General features: G+C 41.3%; 1 protein-coding gene across 1 annotated transcript; it reads right to left on the bottom strand.

Annotated features, from left to right (window-relative positions):
* Positions 1–1,203: 1,203 nt before the first annotated feature.
* On the bottom strand, positions 1,204–14,236 carry LOC104567363 (peptidyl-glycine alpha-amidating monooxygenase-like). Its single transcript, XM_010214175.2, has 11 exons — positions 14,229–14,236; positions 12,569–12,685; positions 11,925–11,997; positions 11,194–11,401; positions 10,483–10,683; positions 9,339–9,457; positions 7,362–7,461; positions 5,992–6,045; positions 3,325–3,522; positions 2,023–2,079; positions 1,204–1,521 (listed from the first exon to the last, which is right to left on the bottom strand). The coding sequence occupies exons 1-11, from the start codon at positions 14,234–14,236 to the stop codon at positions 1,340–1,342; spliced, it is 1,317 nt and encodes a 438-aa protein (XP_010212477.2). The 3' UTR covers positions 1,204–1,339.
* Between the last annotated feature and the right edge of the window lie 9,956 nt (positions 14,237–24,192).

Raw genomic sequence — 24,192 nt, 5'->3', positions numbered from 1 at the left:
GAGAAATGGGAAAACCAGCGCCACAAAGCACGTACTGTTAGATACCTACCCTGACTGCTTTGCGTATGTAATTTGAGACACAGGTTTCCTCTTAGCTGTGACCATGTTTTATTAAAGTAAATACCCTGCAGTTTTTATATAGAAGCATTTTTTTTTAATGTTTAAGCTTGATTTTGTACATGTATGGAAATTAGTCTTGCTTAAAAGGAAAAAAAATGTGACATAGGAAAATATTGTCCAGCTTCCATACAAAATAGCACTTTTTCTCTGCTGGAAGAAGACATTAAAATGTTCACTGTATTAAGTGGTCTGTGTAACTTTTGTAAAAGTCGTATACAAAAAAAAAAAAACCCTTAAAGTATGCAAAGATTGCAAAGTACACTCTGACAGCTGTCAAGGGTCACTCTCGCACCAAATGCCAGGGCCCTCCCCACAAGCCAGAGCAAACAACACCTCCACACAAAGTGAAGTCAACTCCACCCTGCTGTTGTCTGTAGCAGGGCTTTATACCGGTGCAGGTGGGCATGCGCTGAGGAGCAGCACTCATTGGCTACAGGCTCCCAGCTGATTGGTTCTCCTCCAGGTGCTTGGTTGCTAGGCGTCGGTCCAGTTCCCCACGAACACCTTCTTCTCTTCTAGGTGAATCCCATTACTAAGGCCCCAACAGACAGCTAATGCTCTGCGAACACTTTATTACACGAATTACATTCGGCTTCTGAAAACAGCGTTCTAACAGTGATACCATCTAAAAATAAGACATCCTGGAAACACATCAAGTCAGGAAGAAGAAAAAAAAATAGATACTTTTTTTCTTTCCTTCATTACAATATAATGTTAGTGATTTAAAAGAAAAATAGAAGAAGATTTAGCAGCTTCATTATCTTGTGGCACTGTATTTTCTCTGTACTGCAACAGGTTAAAGAGATTGAAGAGGAAAGGCACAAAAAAGAAATTGGCAGCTGAAGAGTTATGGGAAAAATATTTGGATAAAGCAGATAATGAGAGTTATTTACAAATACAGAAGAGGTCCCAAAATTGAGATAAGAAAATACTATTGCTTTAAATCAGTGCTGCAATTAAAAGAAGATACTTTGCTTTATTAAGATGTTCACATAAAAACAACGGCACTGATATGAAACTTCCAGACATTCCTCCACTTAAAAAAAAAAACTACAACCAACCAAAAAAAAAAAAAAAAGGAACCCCAAGGAACCAGTGTACGGCCCCACACAGACTAGTACAGTTTACAATTAAATACACAAAATCTCAAACGTGCTTAAGGGAAAAGGAATCTGACATTCTGGATTGAATCATATAATGGAGAACTCAAAGGCTGGTTTCAGGATGACGATGGTGCTGCTGGAGGTGGAGGTGCTGAATACTCTTCCTCTGAGTCTGTGCCATCATCTTCATCTTTCTCCTGGTCGCTTCCTTCAGTGCTGAGATGGTCAAACCCTTTTCTGCTGTAGCCTTTGTGACTTGCAAAGAAATTACCAAGGTTAAGGCCACCGCCACCTTTTCCTGTGGAATGCAAACATGTGCCATAAGCTTCGCTTTATTGTACAAGGTGCAAAAAAAATGTATTAACACAAGAATGGAGATTATTCTAAGTGTCCTGAAAACCACTGAAGTTAAAGTTTCAAAGGTTTTTTTATTTTTTTTTCAACATCCACGGTTGGATTAAAAGCCTTTGCTCAGGCTGCCTGTGTTCCCACCAGTTTGCCTGTCTTCATTTTGCCCCTAAGGCCCAAATTCATCGTTTCATTCCCCAGACACTCAGATAACTCAATGCCTCAGCTATTGGTCTCCTGCTAGCAGGGCCACATCCTCTTCGGGGGCAGATGTTGACGGATGAAAGGTGGTGTCAAAGACACTTCCTCGTAAAGCATCTGAGTTTTTCCCCCTCTCTCCTCGCTGGGAAAAAGTTTTATTCCCAGATCTCAAATCTCTCATTCAACTAGAAGCAAATACAGAAACAAACTCCAGTTGCTGGGTTGTTAAAGGCCCTAGAGTGTCACTTACCTCGAAGTCTGCCTAAAATTCTGCCTGAACTTGAATCAATTTTGTGTTCCGCATCGGCTGAAAAATAAAGGAGAATTCAGAAACAAGTTTTAAATCATAATATACGTTTAAATCATTAACTGTGTTTACTGATAAAAAGCATAGACACTCAATAAATTGATCAGCAGTTCTAAGAAACAAAATTAACACTTTTCAGTTTCCCTGCTACGGTGTAATTATGATTCCTAACAAAAAAAAAAAAAAAAAAAAAAAACAGAAGTCATACTATGAATGTTCGGTTTATGCTGCCTCAGCCATTAAGAAGATTCACAGATGTGTAATTTTGAGAATGTCACTTTTTCAACAGTTCACATTTGTTACTCTGCAGATTTTATGGGGAGAACGAGAACCGATGAAAAAAAGGACCCCTAAACAAAACCAAACCAAAAAACTCTCACATCCTGGTAATTCTTTTAAGAAAATAAACTGCACCACCAAGTTGTTTTTTTGTTTGTTTGTTTTTTTTTAAATATATTACTCAGTATCTGTAGGTCTGTGCAAGTTTACTTTTCCCAGTGTAACTATATTATGCTCCTTCACACAGGAGGTTCTGGCACTGAACCTTCAGGGGCCTTCAGGTTCAGACGTGGATTCAACTGGAATACAAGATGTTATTTTGGGCCATAGCTATGAATTACACTTCTGCAATAGTTTAGAGCATTAGCACTTTTGATGCTAAATGTATTTATTTGAACATGATGTAGCAGGAAGCTACACACCAAAATATTCAAATAAAATGCATCAAGCTCAATTACTTAATAATATTGCAATGTTGAATTACCTCCTCTTTTATATTATGTCCCAGCCTATGATATTGGCAGAACTAAGTTATCAGTGCATTCCATATCCACTTTCTTCCCTTCTTGAGGATAACTTGATAAAAAGTGATTTACGTCACACAAAATAACAAGTGCAATGATCAAAGTGCTACTACAGCCTATCAGTTTCTCCAAAAGGCTATTGCATGATATGAATTAAGGACAACTTTAAATACTTAGAATTGTTACTCTTAACTAAAGCTGTCACAGCAATGGATGGAGGCACCTAATAGAAACATGTTTGACTAACAAAATCCTCAAGATGGTAGTGAACAGTAATTACCTCAGACACGTTTACAGTTTGCCTTTTGCTTACATAGTGTAATACCCATACAGTAGGGTCTTTGTCCTTCATGGTTTAAAGATCCCAAGGGGAAGAAGTGTTGACCTGGGATGATTTTTATCATGCTCTAGATAACTATTCTCTCGAGTTACTCGGGGTTACCTCCATAGATTGTTGCCTTCCTCCACCGAATGAAGGCGAGAATGGCCAGCAGGATGACGACAGGGATAATTAGCAGAGTTGTAATGAGAGCTAAAGAAACCCTAGCGCCGGCCTGGTGCACCAAATGCTGTTTTTCCTCCTTCTTGAGAGGCTCTGTTGATTGTGGGTTGTTTTTCAGTTTGGTTTCTATAATTGTTTCTGATTAAAATAATAATAATTTTAAAAAATAAATCAATAAGCAATCATATGTATCAAGCAACATAAAGCAAGGCCTTAAAGAATATGCCAGGATACCTGAAGTCTCGAATAATAAGGAAACAAAACACAAACATTTACGAGACAATTTTAATTCTTCCTGATGATATCCCCAAAGACAGAGTCTGAATCACGTTACTTTCTAGAAAGGATGCCCTCTCCTTTCCTCTAATGAGGAGCTATCATTTTAAATATGGGCAAATCCTTTTAAAAAAAAAAACTCATTCTTGCAAATAGGCATATGATTTATTATCTATTAAATATCTCCTTTTGATAATAATACTGCCATAAGAAATTAAACAAAAAAATCCAGCATGTTTCAGTATTACAAAATAGAAAGCATTTATTGTTCTTTCAAATAAATTTGTGACAAAGGGCTAAACTTTCAGAACTGCTACATCCCATGAAAGACCTTTGGCTCTTGAAGTCCCGAGAGTTTTCACAAACTGCATCCAGCGATTCCTGCCTGTTTTAACTTCGGTACCCTAGGCAGTTTCAGAGATGGATAAGAAACGATTTGCAAATACCCATGTGGTACCACTGCATTATTCTATATAACAGCAGAAGTGGCAGGTAGCACAGTGGCTTCCTAAGGAAAGCTCAAATGCATTCACCTATGCCCAGATTCATTATACCATTGATGCTGTAACACTTCTCTTCCGAGTGCTTTGGGAAGACTGATGCACCAATAGAGATGAAATAGATGGCTAATAGTTTGGGCAATGAGAATTTCACTGTTTATACTGTCAACCTATTCTACTCTGTGCTTGCATTTGTCAGTTTGGATCTTTTCATACATCTCTCTGTGTCCAAAGGTCTAATTCAACCCACAGAAGCTCTGAATTCAATCAAAGGAAAACAGTTAAGAACAATTTAACATTTTACGAAGGCCTCTCCATAGTCAAGTACCACTGCTCTGAAAGGGAAATGAACATTTCCTTCTTCCACCCAAGAGACTTATGAGACAGAAGATTAATGGTTTAAAATAATTACTTTTCATCTCCCTGACTTATTATCTTACCCCTTTCAAACTCATCTATACACGCTTATCTCCTTTGATTAAGTCCCAACACGTTTTTTGTTCTTTTTTCATTTTTCATGCAGATAAATTGAAAAAAAAAAAAAAAGTAAATCTCAGGAAATATACAGAATGCTATTCTGAATATACAGAGTGCTATTTTTTGTTAAACAATGTACCTGGTAAGCCTGAAAGACCATGTAGAGAGATGAACCAATTGCTGTTTTGAGTAAACTTGCGAGGAGGGAAGGAGGGAAGCAGCCCTGAGGAGTAACTATCATGGTCACATTTCAGAGTTATTTCTGCATCTAAGGGAGCTGACACAGATACCAATCTGGACACACCAGATGGTGATATAGAAACGATGTACTGGCCAAACTTGCGGTTTGGGGTCTGGGAAGCGCTTGTCACCGATGAAAATGAAATGTTTGGATTGGCTGTAAAATAAGCATCTACTATCAGGTAACACTGTGAAAAGATGCCTTCTCTTGCCTCCTACGCTCTTTTTATCTCTAGTCACTGTATAAAATGATGGTGACAAACCGAACAAGCTAGTGTATTGGAGATGAAAATTTCTGTGATCTGTAGAGTCATAACAATCTCCCATGGGAAGCAGAGGCCAGACCTTGAGAAAAAAGGATGTTTGCCTGCCTAGGCTGAGCGATAAGGCAGCTGCTCAGCCCGGTACACAGGCAGCCCCCTCGGAAACCTGTTGAAGGTGTCCGCTTGGCTGGGCTTGTAGCCAGCTTAAACGCAGACGTCCTCCAAACTAGCTTTAGAGACCAAACACCCAGAAATGAGGAAGAAGAGGAGGAAGGCAGGACCCTCGAATTGAGGGCTGGGACCCCTGACTAGTATGCGTGCCTGTGCACCTGGGCGGGGGGGGGCAGGGGGGGGGAGGAAGAGTTGTGCAACTCGAGGCGGAGTTTGTCCGCCCCCGGGCTGCCTCCTTGGTTGGACTGACCCTACGTGCCAGGATGCACCGGGCATAGAGAGGACAGTGCGGAGAGAGCAGAGGGGGAAGGAGAAACTCCTAACTCTGAGGCCTACGCTGTCTCCGTGGGAACCGGTCAGCAACTCTCTCTCTCTGATCTGCCAGCTCGAGAGGATGTTCAGGTCCAGATCGGCAGGTATCACTTCGTGAGTAGTTATCCATACTTTGCTGCTTTTATGTGCTTTCAGCTGAATAAATGCTCGATGTAGTCACCTCGTTCTGGCGTGATTATTGCTGAATCCCGAGCCCATCCGGAACAGCTAGGCAGCATTTTCCCCTCCAACAGTTCTTAGCACGAGCAGTCAGAGTAAAATCATATTACATATTCTCATAGCGCAGTCATACACAGTCACAGGATAAAACAGAGGGTCCCTTCATGTGCATTGTGTATCATACTAACCTTTCACTTCCTGCACCTCAATGCCAGCCTTTTTAACTGACCGATATTCCATTTCTGTAAGACACAATTGCTCTTCAGGACAACTGACATTTTAAAACAACGCTCAGTGACATTTCCCTGCTAGCTTCCTCCAATGTATCGCACAACCCCACAGGAAATACTTACATTAGCATCTGAATGTCACTGAGGAGAATCAATATAAAGCATTCAATAGCTCACAACCCCATTACAAATAAATAAATATTTCTCATGCTAGAGAGAGCTTTTATGGTTATGTGTAAAGCCCCTTAAAAATCATATGCTTAATTGTAATCAGAAGCGATAAGCTAGTTGATAAGGACTGCTTAGCTACTACAGTTTTATACTGCAATATATGCTACAGAAGAAATTAATACACAGGACTCTGTCTGACCTGAAAGTGGTAAGTGAATACAGTATTTTTTGTGTCCTCGTATGTCTTTGAATAAAAGCTTGGAGTATTCTTGTTCACATTGCTATTTGCAGAAAGAGCCACATCCAGGCAGATTTACATCTTATCTGGTCCAGTTTCCTTTTATCAACAGCAGCTGGTGCCAGATGCCTCAAAGCAAAATCCATGAATTATAAACAGATAAATATGGAATAATCAGCTTAGCCAGAAGTTTATTTATAACAGCAGACTGTTCAGCTGGTTGACTAACACTCTGAAGCCTGAGGCTTTCTCTCTCATACATTTTTTCCATCCTGTATAACTTGACAGTAGATTATATTGTTATTGCTATGAAAGGTCTAATCCCTCTCTGAATCCTGCCACGTTGATGTCTGACTAATCAGGTTCCTCTCCTTGAAGTCAAGATGCTTGGTTTGGAGGTTACTAGATTAAACTGGGAAGTATTTCCAATTAATGGGAATAGGACTTCAAATTACACTGGATTCCTTTTCTAATGGTAAATAATCCCAATAAGATGAAGATCTATTTATGGTGACTGGTGGCTTTATTTCAGCCTCCAAGAATTTCCTATGTGACAACGCCTAAGGAAGCAGTGGGGCTTGACAGCAAAAATACATTAAAAGAAATAAATCAAATCCACACTAAGAAGCTGAAGAGCCATGCTTTTGTTTAAGCGTGTACTAGCAACATGATAAGGGATACTGTGAGGCAAGTGTCTTTTGATTCCTCCTTCTGTGACAAATCAATTTATGTACCTAGGACTCTTCTTAACAGCATACACAGCAAAGTGGTCTTTTAAAAAAATCTGAACTGCAACATGCAACTTATGGCAGAACTCCCAGTATACTAAAATTATCATTAGGCCTCCAAGTTTTTGACAGTGTTCACTTATCCGAGGCTATAAAGTGTGAAGTTGGGACACTTGAGAACAAGAACACACTTTCTGTGGATGTGAACTTCCACACTGTTCTGGCATGAACATCTCCAACAAATACTGTTTTATCTTCTGAAGCAACAACATCGCGTGGCATCTCCAAGCTCTGTAAGGATAAACAGTCACAGTTTACCTAAAAGTCTACACACTCACAGTCTGATAGAAAATAAAAAGGCTGGTTTAACGCTGAACTTGACTTGACTCCTTAGACTTGAAATCATAGGAGATCCTGGTGCCAAGGCCTAATATGAGCAAAGGGGAGGAGTTTCCTACCTATTGTGCATGTTTGCTTTCTCTAGGAACATCAACATGGAGATTACTAGATATATTCATGCTAAACAATTTATATTTATATTCTTGCAATCAATTTTATCCTCTGAAATAATCCATTTGAAAGCTAAACTTGCTAGCAGAGATGCATACTTCACACACAAATATCAGCTATAGCGGTGAACAGACTTCCAAGCTAAATGTAGCCTATCAATGGGGGGTTATTTTTTGTAATCATATGGCTCTACCTCCACTATAAAATGACATTTTTAAAACTTTTAAGCAAAGGAAGCAACCCTAAAAGAGGCAGCATACAAACATGCCATCAGAACAGCAGCTCTAAATATTGATACGTTGCTACTATACTATATCACTAATTTCCTATCAACTCAGTCTAAGTCTGAGCTGTTCCTTTTCCCAAAGCAGCATGCTGATATTCAGTGGAAACACATAATTGCTTATAAATGTTCCAAATAGTGTAGGTGAATACAGGATCCTATTTCACAAGCTAGGATTTTAACGGATGAAATCCCGTAACTTACTAGAAACAATGTATTAGACTCTTTAAGGCATGTTATAGACAACGGATCATGAGAAATATCAGAAATTATATTATTAACAGTCTCTTAGTCATAACCACAAACGCTACAGACAAGTTTGTGACATGGGTTGAAGATTTGGCCATCTAGTCTTCGGTTTTTGCAGACTAGGCTCTTCTGTTTGGCTTTATCCTTCAAATTCATTTCTTGCTCTGAACCTTGGTATCCACAACTAATTACATGAGGAGCTTCTATGAGAAGCAATAAACTGCTGTTTGCTGAGTAAATTCCAAAGTAACTCTGATTTGGTAGGCAATTTAAAACTAGTTTATTGAAGAATTCAAAAATATCCGCCTTTATTCTGAAGAAATGTCTCTTCCCAACTACTACTGCTCCCCAGAGTAAAAAGGTTCAAGAGTGAGGAGAGTTCCACTTTCCTAGAATGGAGAACCCGAGGAACCTGGAATAAGAAACCACCCATGAAAGTGACGCCTGTTTAGAAGCAGGTGTATAGAATCTCTGGCCTGGATACCTTTCCTGAATCATCTAGTCTAGATGTAGGAATTAACAGATTCTTCCCCAAACCAATTTTCCTATCACTGGCTTAAAACTGGATTGCAAACAACACAGTATGCATGCTGCCTAGAACAGGATGCCTAGCATTTATTCTTCACTCTAACACAATTTATGGGACCTTAAATTATTATTTTTTAAACTATACATATAGTTTGTATTTACTTTTATGAAATACTGTGTCAATTAAGTTTAGCCTGAACTTCTGCACTAAAATTCTGCCAAGAAGGGATGTGGCCATACTATTCAGTGTTATCTCTGCTCAGGAATATACTCTTTCTTTTTTGTCATCCTACTAGTATCTAAATATAAGAATATTTCCAGACCTTCATTCTTCACTTAAATTAGCTTTTAAGGATTGCTTGCCATAAAAAAAAAAAAAAATCTGGGTGAAGGGTCATCTTGAGGCTTCAAACATGTGGCACAGCTAGAATATAAAGCCCATAGTTCAAGGGTCTTTATCAAGTTCATACCATAAAGAATTCCTTTTGCATACTATTCTATACACTGTGAAACATCTCATTTCCCTAAGTCTCTTACAAGTGGAGAAGATGTTAGCAGCATCAATTGGATGCACAAGGCAGTCTATACAATACTCTACCTTTCTAACAGGACTGAAAGTATCAATTATTTCTCCAGTAGAGAAGTTCATCACAAATCCTTGCACTGGTTTCGTCTCTCCAGGATAAGGCAATCCATTAACTGTGAAGAGGAGACCACCTGCAACAGCATCCACACTTACTTTTGCAATCCATACATTGCTCACTACAGCTGGGAGCAAGTGTAACAGCACAGATGAAAGCAGCTGTCTCCAGGCAAGACAGTGAGCGTATCAGAGGTAACTCAACAGAAAACCCAAGCACTGCAGGAGAGTCAGAGGTGTAACTGGCTTTTAAGATATGGAAAGCTTGCCAAAACAACATGATGAAGCTCAATCTTTGTGTTGACTTTATTGCTGAAGGTGTTGGGGAGACTTCCCCACTCGATATATACATTTTTTTTTGTAGTAGTAGAGAGGTCAGAGGAGCCATCTCAGTTTGAATACTGAAGGTATTACACAAGTTAGAGGTTAATATTTCACTAGGACTAGATGGTATTCACCTGAGTCCTCTAGGAACACAAATGTGAAATTAGAGCCAAATTCCAAAGCAGGAATTACTTTGGCACTCTGCTGCTATCTACAAAAAAGACTAAAAGGGGTACCTGGGAAGTAGAGAGCAATGATTCTGGCTTCCATCCCCAGGAAGATGGTAGAGTCCATAACGAAGAATAAGGTTCCTGAGTACATGGATAAGCAAAACAAAAAATCTACAACTTTTAAGAATTGTTTGCTTTCATTTTTTTTTCTTTTCAGAAACTCAGTAATTTCTTTGACTATTTGGAAGCCTTTTATTTTGCTCTCTTTAATGGAGCTTGAAATGAATATTTTAAAACATTGTCATTAACTAATTATTTGACTGTGCAATCACTGAGAAACAAAGTCTCATCTACTTGTGACATCATATTTAGGGAATCTAATTAATCATTTCTCAGGAGCAGACGTTATATGCTAAGCTTTTTTTTTTTTCCCCTCCTTCCCAAAATAATACAGTTCTACATTTTTCCATTGCATCAGCACACCTTTGAAAGAGAATAATATCGTGCCTAAGATACACAATAGCACTCTTAATGGAATAACACTGTATATTGTGATATACTGTCATTAAACAAGCACTTGAAATCCAAAAAACATGAGAAACCATTACCTGGCACATAGGAAACGGCAAACAATTCTCTTGCAAATGATTTGTGCTTGATCTCCCTTATGAACTGCCCACTCTCTAACCCGAAGCACTGGATGCGACCGTTCTCCCTGTCTGCAATGCAGAGCTGACTGAATTCAGGGATCAGGGCTAAGCTGTGAGGGATACGGAACTGCCCAGGTCTGGCTCCATCTGAAGAAGTGCCTGTAATGCGAGACACATAGATCTGTGTGAAGGTACACACTGAAACCTTCATCTCTGACTAGAAACCACCATATTCCACCTAATGCATAGGAAAAGAATAAACTCACTCGGTTTGCTTTCCCCCTCCCCCTTAACAGGTTCGTTCATTTAGGTAAGCTGCGCTGCTCTACCCTGCTGTCTTTGCAAAATCTGAATTTATGCATTAGTTATTCTTCTATAAAAACTTGGAGTAGCAGAAGGCTTGACACATAAGTCTGAAACGTGCTCAAGAACATGCCAACTATCTGCTTTGGAAAATCCCCTAATATTAGGGAATTTATAAATACCCACTTTGGCTAGCTGTATAACCAGAAGCGAGAGAACGGGAAGGCCAAAACTCGTTTGTGCCTTTGAAGATATTACTGTAATAGATGCAAATACGAGTAATAATATTGACAAGCTCGTGGCTCGTGATGACACGCGTTCCCAACAGCGGTGATAGCAGTTCAGCACCATGAGCCCTAACTGTACCTTCACCCCACTGCTTGAGGAACAACCTGCTGGCACAGAACTGAATGATTCGGCTGTTGCAGTAGCCATCAGAGACGTAGATGCTGCTGGTGACTGGATCCACAGCCACATCGGTTGGTTGACAGAAGTGATTTTTTCCACTGCCCAGTTGCAGCACTATTCCTAAGCTCAATAATGGCTCTTTATCATCCGCTCCCAATTTGAAAACCTTTGTTTTAAGTCAATGGGAAAAGATAAGAAGTCTTAATTGTGGAAGATGACACACCAGAGGGATGACTGCTTATGGAAAAACACATCTATTATTTTGTATAAAATAAATGTATTACCAAACATGACCTTTGCATATTGACTATGAAATCTACTATCAGCTTTACAGTAGTGTCAACTCTGCACAAAATAAAAATTTCCTGTGATTTCCATACATGGTTTAGCTTTACATTCAAGGTATGGGAACACAGGAATTGCGAAGCAGAGCTTTAGCAGAATAATCTGTTCTTTTACAGAGGAGACACTGTTTTAAAAGAGCAACTTTTATTTCTGCATGTCCATGTAACAAATTACTCCACACAACTATATGCCACTATGGTCCTGAGGTTCAATTTTTTCAGGTGTTTTCTTAATGGACTGCAAACGGTCCTAGCTAAATAACTGGTATCAAATCTGTAAGAAAATACAGAAATTATCTTTGGCATATGCTTTAAGGTCTTGGCATTGAGGCTTCAGAAATGTACCTGATGGAGCGCTACATCAGTGACCCAGTAGTTACCATTCTGGTCTATACTCAAGCCATGTGGTAAATGAAATCTGCAATCACAAATATCGAGGGATTGAGTTAAAAACATTTTTCAGGAAGAACAATTTAAAACAGGGTTTTCAAGATTTCACTTTTTAATCTACAGGTCACCAAATGCTCTACTTACTTACTAACAACATATAGCATTTAATGAAGAAAACAGTGTTATAAGATAGAAGTTTCTCAACAGGAGTTTCAGTTTTGGAATTCCCACCGTCTCAGGTACATCACTGGGACTAATATTATCTTTAAGGACAATATACACTGGCCACTCCTATTTTTTGTTAATCTGTTTCTGTTAATCTGGCTAGTAGATGAAATGATATGAACTGCTAGAAAGCTAAAGTGGTGAGGATGCAAAATGAGTGAGGTAGATATTGTGGGTTTTTTTTTGGGGGGGGGGGATGTTTTTTGGACTGAGTAAACTCAGAGGCTACAACCATTGAATGTAGCTTACAAACAAGAAAGGTCTGGGGACTCTCCAGAGCAAAAATAAATAAATAAATAAACATATATATGTGTATGTGTCTAAATATATATATATATATAATTAGTTCTACTAATAACAGCAAAATGACTTACAGATTTTTGCCCGTGGAATGAAGCAGTTGAGCACTACTCGGATTCAGCACCAGAATGGTGTCCTGTTCAATTGGTCCAACTCCTTGTTGTCGATACACAAATTTGCTGTCGAAAGAGCTACACAGAAATATTGGAACACAAAGCTAGGGTTAATAGGATCCACTGATGGACAACACACATAGCTCAGACTTGAGTTTTGCAGAATAATTCTAGTCCTTTTTCTTGTTAAGTAAACCTTATTATACTTTTGTGCCATTATGTAAGGGTTCTATTCTTGGATGTCAAATCTCCTTGCTGAGGTTATGACTTCTGAAGCACCAAATCAACACGGCAACAATTGAGACAAACCTAAGTTTTCTCCTATTAAAACAATGAAACAAACACACACAAATCTCTGACTCTATGAAATAGCATAACCTAACTAAAAGCATAGACAATCATCAAGGCATAACTGTCCATATTGTTGCCGTTCAAGCGGCGTGGCGACCTGGTTCAGGAACGGCACGGCGACCACCCCCAGGCCGCTCGAGCCATCAGCACACTAACACCAATGTGGTGGACAGCAAATGGCGTTTATTGATGGGTAACAAGGTGTTATATAGCGAAGGTTTACAACGTCACATCCGTCTGCTTACCTCATAAACTAACACTATTGGCTATTAGGGGCCCTACCTTTCCGTACAACACGATATCTTCCGGCCGCCGGACCCTAACTATCTACAACATTTCCCCCCTCCCTATGCATAACAAAACTAGCTAAAATACAACTATCTTATTCTTACTTATTCTTATCTTATTCTAATTACTTATTCTCATTATTATCTTATTCTTATTACTATTTTATTATTATCTTATTGTGACCACTTATTCTTATTATTATCTTACTCTTACTTATTCTTATTATTATATTATTCTATTCTTATAGTTTATAACAATCTTAAAATTATGTATCATAAACTTGACATAAAAACATAAGGCACAAAGTGTAGAAGGTAGGGGATGACAGGTAATACCGCGGTATAGGAATAGGATGTACCTTGGGATAACTTGGGGATAATACTGAGTCGATATATTCTTAAAGCCGTTGTCGGCGTTCTACTAACATGATGTTAACCTTCTCTAGCCGACTCTTGACAAACGGCATGAGCTTATTCAATATACAGGGTCCAAAGATCAGTGTCATCATGATCATTGCTATCGGCCCTATCAAGGTGGATATTAGGGTGGTTAACCACAGCGAACCAGTGAATCAATTTTCGTACCAGCTGCATTTGGAACAGGTTTCAATGGGTGCTGGTTGGCAAAGCATGGCACTGAAAATTGGTGACCCTGTAGTTACTTTTGTACTAATTACTCGAGATTGTTCGATCTGTTCAAGTACCCCATTTAAAGGGCTGGTGTGACTCTACCTGTCCTATAGTGACAAGCTGCAAAATTAAGATCACGCAAAGGCATCGCGGCCCCCTCTTGCAGAGGCTGTTTTGTTGTTTTCTGGATTCGGTCGGCGTGGAACTCACAGGCTCGGGCGGGACGCCTGTCACGGGGGCGTCCGATGATCCGGTCCTGTGAACAGAAACTCACAATTTTCATTAGTTTTATTTTGAAGGTCTGGTTTAATAGACTTAAGCGGGCACCACTTGACTCTGCCATCTTTCCTGACAGCGGCATACCCTCGCCCTTTTAGAACTAGTTTCCACCCTTGTTCCCATTCTCCCAGCTCTATGTAAGGGTTCTACTCTTGGATGTCAAATCTCCTTGCTGAGGTTATGACTTCTGAAGCACCAAATCAACACGGCAACAATTGAGACAAACCTAAGTTTTCTCCTATTAAAACAATGAAACAAACACACACAAATCTCTGACTCTATGAAATAGCATAACCTAACTAAAAGCATAGACAATCATCAAGGCATAACTGTCCATATGAATTGGTACACACTATCTGCGGTATTTGATTGTGACTAAAATGCTGGAATACATGATATGCTCCCCCTCTTTCACCCCCAATTTTTAAACCCATTTCTTACCCCCCCTAAAGAGAAATCCAACTCTGATTGATGCAAGATGGTAAACAAGAATATACTTGTAACAGCAAAGGCCACAAACACAGCTTTTAAAGCTATCTTGTCCACTCCTAGCAGCCTAACCTCTGCATTACATTAAATATTCATTACTGAGAATATTCAATGTGGCAAAGCAATTCTGACTTCATATATAACCAGCAAAATATATGAAGTGTTTAAGTTTCTGCAGAGACTACAATTAAAAAGCAATGTTTAGACATTACCATTATGTATAGTAACTACCTGCTGCTACCTACTTAATTCCTGACTGAAAGCGATAAATCATGTTTACTATGAACGGTTATGCACAAGGTGATAGCTACTTAAACTCTCTGCTAAGCCCTCCTAAAAACTGTTTGTCTTAATCCTATAAGGAGATGCAGGGCAAATACTGCTGGCTCACACTAGGCTCCCCATCCAATAAATGAGGATTTGAGGCGGAAGTCAATTGAACTTTTAACTAAGCAAGGCCAGAAAATATAGTTAGTGTTTGGAGGCTGTGAGCAAATGCTTATTTGTTAACCCACAACAGAGAAGCAAAAACTTGCTTGCTCCTGGCTCCACTGGAGTCCTGTTACTCTGCAAGACTGCTTTCAATATGATGCTTCCCACCAGGTATGTGGTGCATGAGTGTTGGGGATTGGCTACGAAAGCGTGGGCATGAGTATGGATCCACTGACTTTGGTTCAGGCCTGCAACTGAGCAAGCAGGGCCTTCTGGGAGATTAGGCCTCAGGAGAAAAGTGCTGAGGACGTGCTGGTAAGGCAAGGACACTCTGTCCTTGGCTAGTTTCGTAAACAACTTTGAGGGGATAAGGCAGGAAGAATGAAGAAGCTGCATTGCTTATCGACCGTAATCTGGGCTGGCCATACTGAAGTAATCTTTCTAATAAACAATCAAATACCGCTAGCAACCAATCACCGACTGACACGTTGGCATGCTCTAGCTGTAACTGTATAAATGTGCGCTGTCTCGGGCAATAAAGTGAATACTGCCTATCACTCATATTGAGATGTCTTAACTCAGCGTATTCCTCCACCACCCGCACATGAGATCATGTTCCCTTTATCCTTTTGAATATCGAAGAAAGGTGCAGGAAAGGCAGCTGTACAGCTCAAGTAGATGACTTTTGGGAAGGGATAGGTACCTAACTGTGACATTTGGGCACTAATAGTGATATGTGAGCCTTTCTTTAAAAGTGAGGGGAGTGGATATGATTTAGGCCTCTAAGTAGGTAGTTTTCTGTCTTGTAACAGCAGCCTATCTGCTTTTGGTTGGTTTTGCTCCCTAAACAGACTACTTGAGTAATCAGGTAACTTGCAGTGCTTCTGCCATCTACTCCACTTGATTAATTTCTCTGCTCCATGTAGATGTTCCACTACTACAGAACATCCACCTTTAGAAACTAAGAAATCTTGGTATTTATTCAGCATGCTCAATGAAGTCTTCAAATATACTTTCCCATTCAAGACTTAGATCTTTATGCCTAAAATGGTAAACCAAGCTGTTCTTTATTGTTCTTCACAACTCTTGCATAGAATCACGGGATGCTTAGGGTTGGAAGGGACCTCTAGAGATCATCTAGTCCAACCCCCCTGCACACGCAGGGACACCTAGAGCATGTGGCACAGGGTGGCATCCAGGCAGGTTTTGAAGATCTCCAGAGAAGGAGACTCTATAACCTCTCTGGGCAGCCTGTTCCAGGGCTCTGTCACCCTCACAGTAAAAAAGTTCTTCCTCATATGGAGATTAAACTTCCTATGTTTCAACTTACACCTGTTACCCCTCATCCTGTCACCAGCCACCACAGAGAAGAGCCTGGCCCCATCCTCCCTACATTCACCCCTCAGGTACTTGAACATGTTGATCAAATCTCCTCTCAGCCTTCTCTTCTCCAGACTAAACAGGCCCAGCTCGCTTAGTCTTTCCTCATACGATAAATGCTCCAGTCCCTTAATCATCTTTGTGGCTCTCCGCTGGACCCTCTCTAGAAGCTCAATGTCCCTCTTGTACTGGGGAGCCCAGAACTGCACACAGTACTTCAGGTGTGGCCTCATCAGAGCTGAGTAGAGGGGGAGGATCCCCTCCCTCGAACTGCTGGCAACACTCCTCCTGATGCAGGCCAGGATCCCATTGGCCTTCTTGGCCATGAGGGCACAATGCTGATTCATGGTTAATTTCTTGTCAACCAGGACTCCCAAATCCCTGTCTATGGAGCTGCTTTCCAGCAGGTCGACCCCTAATCTGTCCTGGTGTCTGGGGTTATTCCTCCCCAGGTGCAAGACCCTGTACTTGTCCTTGTCGAACCTCATGAGGTTCCTCTCTGCCCAACTCTCCATCCTGTCCAGGTCCCTCTGAAGGGCAGCACAGCCCTCGGGAGTGTCGGCCACTCCTCCCAGTTTGGTGTCATCTGCAAACTTGCTGAGGGTGCACTCTGTGCCCTCGTCCAAGTCATTGATGAACAAGTTGAAGAGTACTGGGCCCAGAACTGACCCCTGCAGGACACCACTGGCTACAGCGGGACACCAGACGGCCTCATTTATCACCACCCTCTGGGCTCTGCCATCCAGCCAGTCCCAAATCCCCTTCAGTGTCCACTCATCCAGTCCACACTTCCTGAGCTTCCCTATGAAGATGTTATGGGAGACTGTGTCGAAAGTCTTGCTGAAGTCAAGGTAGACACCATCCACGTCTCTCTCATCGTCCATCCAGCCAGTCATCTCATTGGAGAAGGCTCTCAGGTTCATCAGACACGACTTTCCCTTGGTGAATCCATGCTAAAAATCCATGCTTTCCTTCCCCCAAATCCCACTGGCTGTAGTTTAAATGCATTTAAAGCTACCCTTGATCTGCCTTACTTATAACTAATGCTATTGCTAAAGCATCTCACAGTTGGTTACACCTTGGCTTGGATGTTGCATTAGATCTTTGGAAACACTTTAGCCTTTATGTAATTTGGATTCATGTAGGAGAAAGGGAGACTGCGACACCATATGGTCATCGACAAGACTCGTTTATTGAACATTCAGTGTGCACTCTTATACACAACTTAATTAGGTTCATGCATATTGCAAAGCTTGAGCTCAGGATAGGTTAGCTCTTATTTGCGTCAACGAAATTCTATGCAAGATTTCCCCGTACACGCGAGCGCTTCTTTACAATGATTGGTCAAGACCCCGCGTCCATGCGTCTAACTATACAGTGTGATAGGCTAACTAACAGAGGCTAACTAACGGTGCCCACGTGTCCTCACATTTAACGACCGTCCCCCTCTACTTGTTTGTCTCAACTCTTTGCCTCCTTATCTGACTCTCCGCAAGATCTCCTTATCTCTTAGTCAGCAGTCCTTCCACCCTTTCAGCTAGGCCTGGCGCCCTTCTGCCCTTTCATCTAGGTCTGGCGCCCTTCTGCCCTTATCTGGCTTGCTCACAGCATGACCACTGGCCTTCAGGAATCCCACAATTCCCCCTTCTTGTTTTTGAGCAAGCCAGGATTCTTGATGGTTCACCCAAAATATGTCTTTGATCGCCTTGTCTACCGTCTGTCTCAGACACTTAATCAGGCAGGGAACGACCACCAAAATGCACAAGATTAGTGGAATCATCAAACCCGTTTTGCTCAGTGATTGTAGCCAGCCAAACCTTCTTTACAGCATTCTCAATCATATTTGATACACATTTCAATAAGCAAGGCACAACTAGTAGAATGCAACATAGGATCAACAACACCATCCCAACACTTAATACCTAACACCGGTGCATCGAGTTGATCTGCTGTTCCACAAAGCCAACAACTCTTGATTTGGTTATAATTAACAATCTGCCTAAAAAGCATAACATATCCATTAGCGCTAAAAGCAGCATTAACCCCTATAATAGCGTTAAAAGCAATACTACCTCCTAAAAGCTACAACATACAGCTAATAACAACAGTAACACTTCTTCCTCCCATGTTTTCCTTCTGCAGGCTCACACTTTCCACAGCTAGGGTACTGGTTGCTTGCCTGCTACATCTGATCTAGGCGAGTTTGCTTCCAGCCAAGGTCTCACCCATTTCGCTGGCACCCATCTGGTTCCAATATCTATAAATCAAAAAATTTAAAAAATTCCCAATTCTCCCCCTCTTTTTTTTTTTGTTTTTTGTTTTTTGTTTTTGTTTTTGTTTTGTTTTGTAGCCAGTATTTCAGCTTTTGGTTCTTCATTCTTCCGGTATCAAACCGGTTCCTGTTTGCCTTTGTTTTGTGCAGCTGCATCAACTTCTTTATCTCAAGGAAACTCTGTCCTTTGTCTTACTTAAGCCCTCCGTATCAGCTCTGCCTGGCTATGTCCTTTTTCCATTAACCAGGTTTGAACAATGCTCTCTACACTTCCCCCGTTTTCTTTTTGGGCTACTAAGCTTGTATTCCACTCTTGATTAACTATTCGCGTAAGCATGTTTTTGCAAGCATTTAAAGATACATGGTACAAGAAGCAAAATTGCAATAAACACAATCCCTATGGTAATTAAGTGTTGCACAATTGATGTTAGCCATGGGCCCAAACCGAGACCTTTTATCCAGTTGTCAAGGCCGAATCCTGTATTGTGCTGTAAATGTGTAGTCAATTCATGCAATTGTTCCAATTGCTTATGTATGGAATTTGAATGATCAGAAAGGTTCATACAGCACATTCCCTCTAGTTCCTCGCAACCATGACCGTGTGCTAATAATAGGACTTAGTCAGTCCTCTCTGCTGATATATATTATACAATAAAGATCTAAAGACTACACATACAAACAGCAAAAACATAGTTTCTATCTAGTGGCACGACCTCACGTAGCTGTGCACTTCACTAGTGAGTTCCACTGTCTCAATTGCCAAAGCCCATCCTTGTCGCCAATTAGGTGCGAATGGGCTTGGGATTTGGCAATAATCACCCAAAACAATGTGGCTACTGCGAGCCTCTATTCAGGTGAAAGCACCTTTAATAAGCAATGTATGAATAACTACTCTTGAGGTAATACTTGTCGGCAGGATACTGAGACTGAACATCTTCTCGAGTTGGCAGATTAGAGGGTTGCTGACAGGCTCCTAACTCGGCGGGCGTCCCCGCGGAGACAACGTGGATCTCAGTATTAGGAGTCTCACCCCCCCTCTCTCTGCACTGTCTGTTTAAGCCCGGTGCATCCTGCCACGTAGGGCCAGTACGTGCCAGCAGGCAGACCAGGGGGCGGACAAACCCCGCCTTCAGTCACATAACCTTCCCTCCTGGGTGCGCAAATGCGCATATCAGAAAGCGGTCCCAGCCGTCAGTCTGAGGGTCCTGCCTTCCTCATCTTCCTCCCTCTCAGGTGTTTGACCTTCAAACTAGTTTAGAGGATGTTTGCAGTTCCCGGGCAGGCAAACATCTTCTTTCTCAAGATCCCATTATGACTCTACAGATCATACAAATTTCCTCCTTTCAACCATACCTCGTTTCAGCATCAATATACAAAGGATACAACACACAATACAGACGAACATAGCAAACAGAAATAATAGCCCTAATAACAGTTTCTGTCCTCACTTAAAGCATTACAATTCTTCAACCCCCACTTTAAAAGACAGATCAAATTCCCCTGCACCTCCCCCCTGGCTGTTGTCAAGCCCTCAGCAACGTCAGTCTCCTTGATCTCATTCGCCTTCTCTTCCCCGGCCCCCTTCTCTAATTTTTCAAGGCGATTCAACAAGTCCTGGACCCAGCCGGGCTGTTCCTCAGGCTCGACAGGGGGTCCGGAAGTGGGGGCGCAGATGGTGCAGGTGCTGCAGGTGCAGGTCGGGGGGTTTTGGCGATGGATCTCCAAACACCAGCGGTTGTCGGTGGCGTGGCGGTCCCGGTCCTGAAGTGCTTGCAAAGGCTGCCGTGACTCCGGCGGCCACTTTGCTTTTTGCTTTCACATCGGATTTGAATACTAGGTGGGGCTCGGCTTTGAACCCATTCTCTCTGCACCAGATCAAAAGCTTGCAGAGGGCCTGTTCATCAGTAGCTTGCTCCAGGGATTGCACAAGCCTATTCACCAAATTTCCGTAGGACTTCCACAATCCCTGCTTCACCATGGTCTTATCATCATCTAACATTGCATCCCATAGCTTATCACCCAGTTTTCGCCACTCCGATAATTCATGCACTGTATGTGGGACAATAAAGCAACTCTTCGCGTACCTCCATGCTAACAATCCCGGTAATTCTTTCTTTAAGTCAATTCCCTGTACGTTACATTGTTGTAAGGTACGGGTAAATAATTCATACGCCACTTGCCTATCCATTCCTGACGTCAGCGCGCTGTTGCAGCTCTCCAGGCTCCGGTGGCGCGTATGGCCCGAAACCATCTATATGATCTTCGGGGGTGCCGTCCTTCCAGCGTTTGCTCGGCGGATTTGCACCGTCCTGGCTGCAGAGGACCCAACTCCTACTTTCTCCACCGTGGTGCGTCCTTCTCCCGATTTCTTTTCTGTCCGAGAGAGGATTGCCCTTCGTTGCATCACGTCGGGGTCACCATTTGTAGGAGAAAGGGAGACTGCGACACCATATGGTCATCGACAAGACTCGTTTATTGAACATTCAGTGTGCACTCTTATACACAACTTAATTAGGTTCATGCATATTGCAAAGCTTGAGCTCAGGATAGGTTAGCTCTTATTTGCGTCAACGAAATTCTATGCAAGATTTCCCCGTACACGCGAGCGCTTCTTTACAATGATTGGTCAAGACCCCGCGTCCATGCGTCTAACTATACAGTGTGATAGGCTAACTAACAGAGGCTAACTAACAGTGCCCACGTGTCCTCACATTTAACGACCGTCCCCCTCTACTTGTTTGTCTCAACTCTTTGCCTCCTTATCTGACTCTCTGCAAGATCTCCTTATCTCTTAGTCAGCAGTCCTTCCACCCTTTCAGCTAGGCCTGGCGCCCTTCTGCCCTTTCATCTAGGTCTGGCGCCCTTCTGCCCTTATCTGGCTTGCTCACAGCATGACCACTGGCCTTCAGGAATCCCACAGATTCAGGTGGGTATGTCAAGATTAAAACATATGGAAGATTTGCAGTGATTATTCCATTGGCTGGTGTTGCAGTATGAGTAGTTTTCTGCTCTTCAAAATATAAATCTAGTTTTAAGAAAGGAAAGCAAGTTTATGGCGGGGGGAAGGCAGTAAAAAGATAACAAGCTAAAAACTGTAGATAAGCAAGCTAAAACCTCTTCCTATAGCTTGGTTTATCTGCGTTTGAGTTTTTGTGATCATGTGAAAGCCAATGCCCCCTCTCCCCACTTCTTATGACTGCAGCAAACAGGCTTGTGGATTTGATCTGGGTTCCATTTAACTGTGTCGCTTTCCCAATCTGCTCAAAATCTTGAGCTGGAGCAAGGAGGTGGCATCATTTGATAGCAGTTTTGGCTGGCAGATATTGGCTTAAACTAATTTCAGTTTCATTGCTACCCTTCTTTGTTTTGCTTCTAAAATATTTCTTGAATTGGACTATATGGTGTGTGATTCTACTCTGCAAATGCATCTGTGTTGATTAAGTTTGCTGAAGGAAGTCTGTTAGGTGCTGCGAATAACAGGATTTATAATTATGTTAAAACCTTGATGTGCACGTTGGTGGTTCTTTGTAGCTGGTGACCTGGTTACGTGGTTCTGAAAACAGACTAACGTGACGAATTTTTCCTCTCAAAATGTCAGGGTAATTATTCTAGGGTATCTAAATTGAAGGGCTGGAAGACTAATGGGAGAGAGACAATAATCAATTAGATAACCAATGACACAAGTTCTTAAAATTCAATTGATATGAACAGAAACATTGGGGGTAGGGCTTTAGAACTCTCTAGAATTTGCTCACCATTATAATATGTAGCTCTCAAAATAGGCTATAAACTCTTTTAACATTTGGGGTATTTGCTTGCTCTGCTACTGGTTTTCTGATGTGGATATTTTCATGAGAACGGTAATGTTCTTTTTATTACACTAAAATAATAAGCTAAATGCAGAATTAGATCTGTATAACTGTTAGATGATAACATAACAGCAGATATATTCTATACAATCTATATATTCTATAAAATCAGTTGGATGAATAATTGGTGTCATAAGACATGGTGTCTTTCTACAGTCAAAGAATTTAGATGCCCTGCATATAAATAATATGAAGTTCACCTAATGTAAGATTTAAAAATGCTTCCTGCAGAAGAAAGGAATATTGATGAAGAAAATGGTTTTAACATTATATGGAAAGTACTCTCTAATAACTTTAATTTTAGAGTAGTGTTTCATAATAAACTGTCCCCAGTGTGATCACAGTGCAGCATCAAAGTGCAGGCTGTCCATAAGTGGAAAGGAAGGGAAATGTTCTCTTGAAGTGAGGAATTCCTGTGTCTCCCTGTTGTGCACCAAGTGATCTTTCCTCTCTGGTGCTGTGCCATCCCTTACAGGGAAGGAAATAATAACAATACCTATGGATATGCTTCTGGGAATTTGGGTGTACGCTTCTGTTTAAATGCCTGCTGTATGGCAAGCTTGTCCTTGTGTCCTGGGAGCCTCCAGCATGGGTGAGCTTGTCCTCTGCATTTGAGATCACCTTTTACTTGAGCAAAAGGAGCTGAGAGAAGAAAGTAGTAGTTTTGTGGCAAAGTGGATCTACTGGATCTGATACTGAAGGTGGCTTTCATGCAATAGGTCAATATGCACTGTTCCCGCCCAACTGATGGCTTTACTCTCTTTCTTGGGGTTGTGTGCTCTTCTGGCAAAGTTTGGGAAGAGCTACGCTTATTTTTCTTTTTGGCCCTATCTCTTGGGACTGCAGCAAAAGTGCAGTGATACCCAGAGGAAGGAGAAGGGAAAGCAGATTCTGTCTTCATTTCCTCCTTTCCCTTCCCTTTTCCTAGTGCCAAACACAACAGGAGTAGGCACAAGCTTAACCTGTTCCACCTTCTGACTTTTATTTATAGACAAATGCATCAGCTCTTTGTTCTAGAGATGTAACAGCATGCTCTGTGAGCTAGTTTCTTGTGGTTGCTTTTAATAGGGAAACACTTTTTTCTAAACAGGATACAAGAGAGAAGGAGTTATTTTTGCCTTGGCCTCTGACAGCTGCGCTTTCTCCAACAGTCCAACTTCCCTCTCGTGCTTCAGGCTACTAATATTCTTCCTTTGTTTAAAAATGGAGATTTAATGTTCCTCAATCATCAAATGGTACAGGAACAAGATGAAGCATCTGCTATTGCTAAGTAGCTAAGTAATCTGCTAAGTTTTCATTAAATACGGTTGTATAACTATTTGATAGTTTTTTGAATACATTTGATCAATAATGCTTTCAAGGGTCCAAAGGATTTTAATATGGCTGTTTCTTCGATTTTTTCTGTGCTTAGTAAAGAAACAAAAATCAGGTCATTTTTGTAAGAGGAAATTATCTTGTAGAAGGTCAGGATCCTGTCCCTATCTGAATAGTAGGGCTGAATGGGAGCCTGGCAGCATCCATGCAGTGTGTGGAGCTTTAGCTTTTGGCACATATTTTTCCTTGGTGGGAATGTGATAAGCTGGATAACTGAATTCC

Source organism: Tinamus guttatus, unplaced genomic scaffold (genome assembly GCF_059628265.1).
Source record: "Tinamus guttatus ecotype Peru unplaced genomic scaffold, ASM5962826v1 Tinamus_guttatus_pri_ptg000432l, whole genome shotgun sequence".
In the NCBI taxonomy this organism is placed as follows: Eukaryota; Metazoa; Chordata; class Aves; order Tinamiformes; family Tinamidae; genus Tinamus; species Tinamus guttatus.
Note: the sequence above shows the minus strand (reverse complement) of the source record. Positions and strands in the feature narration are given on the sequence as shown.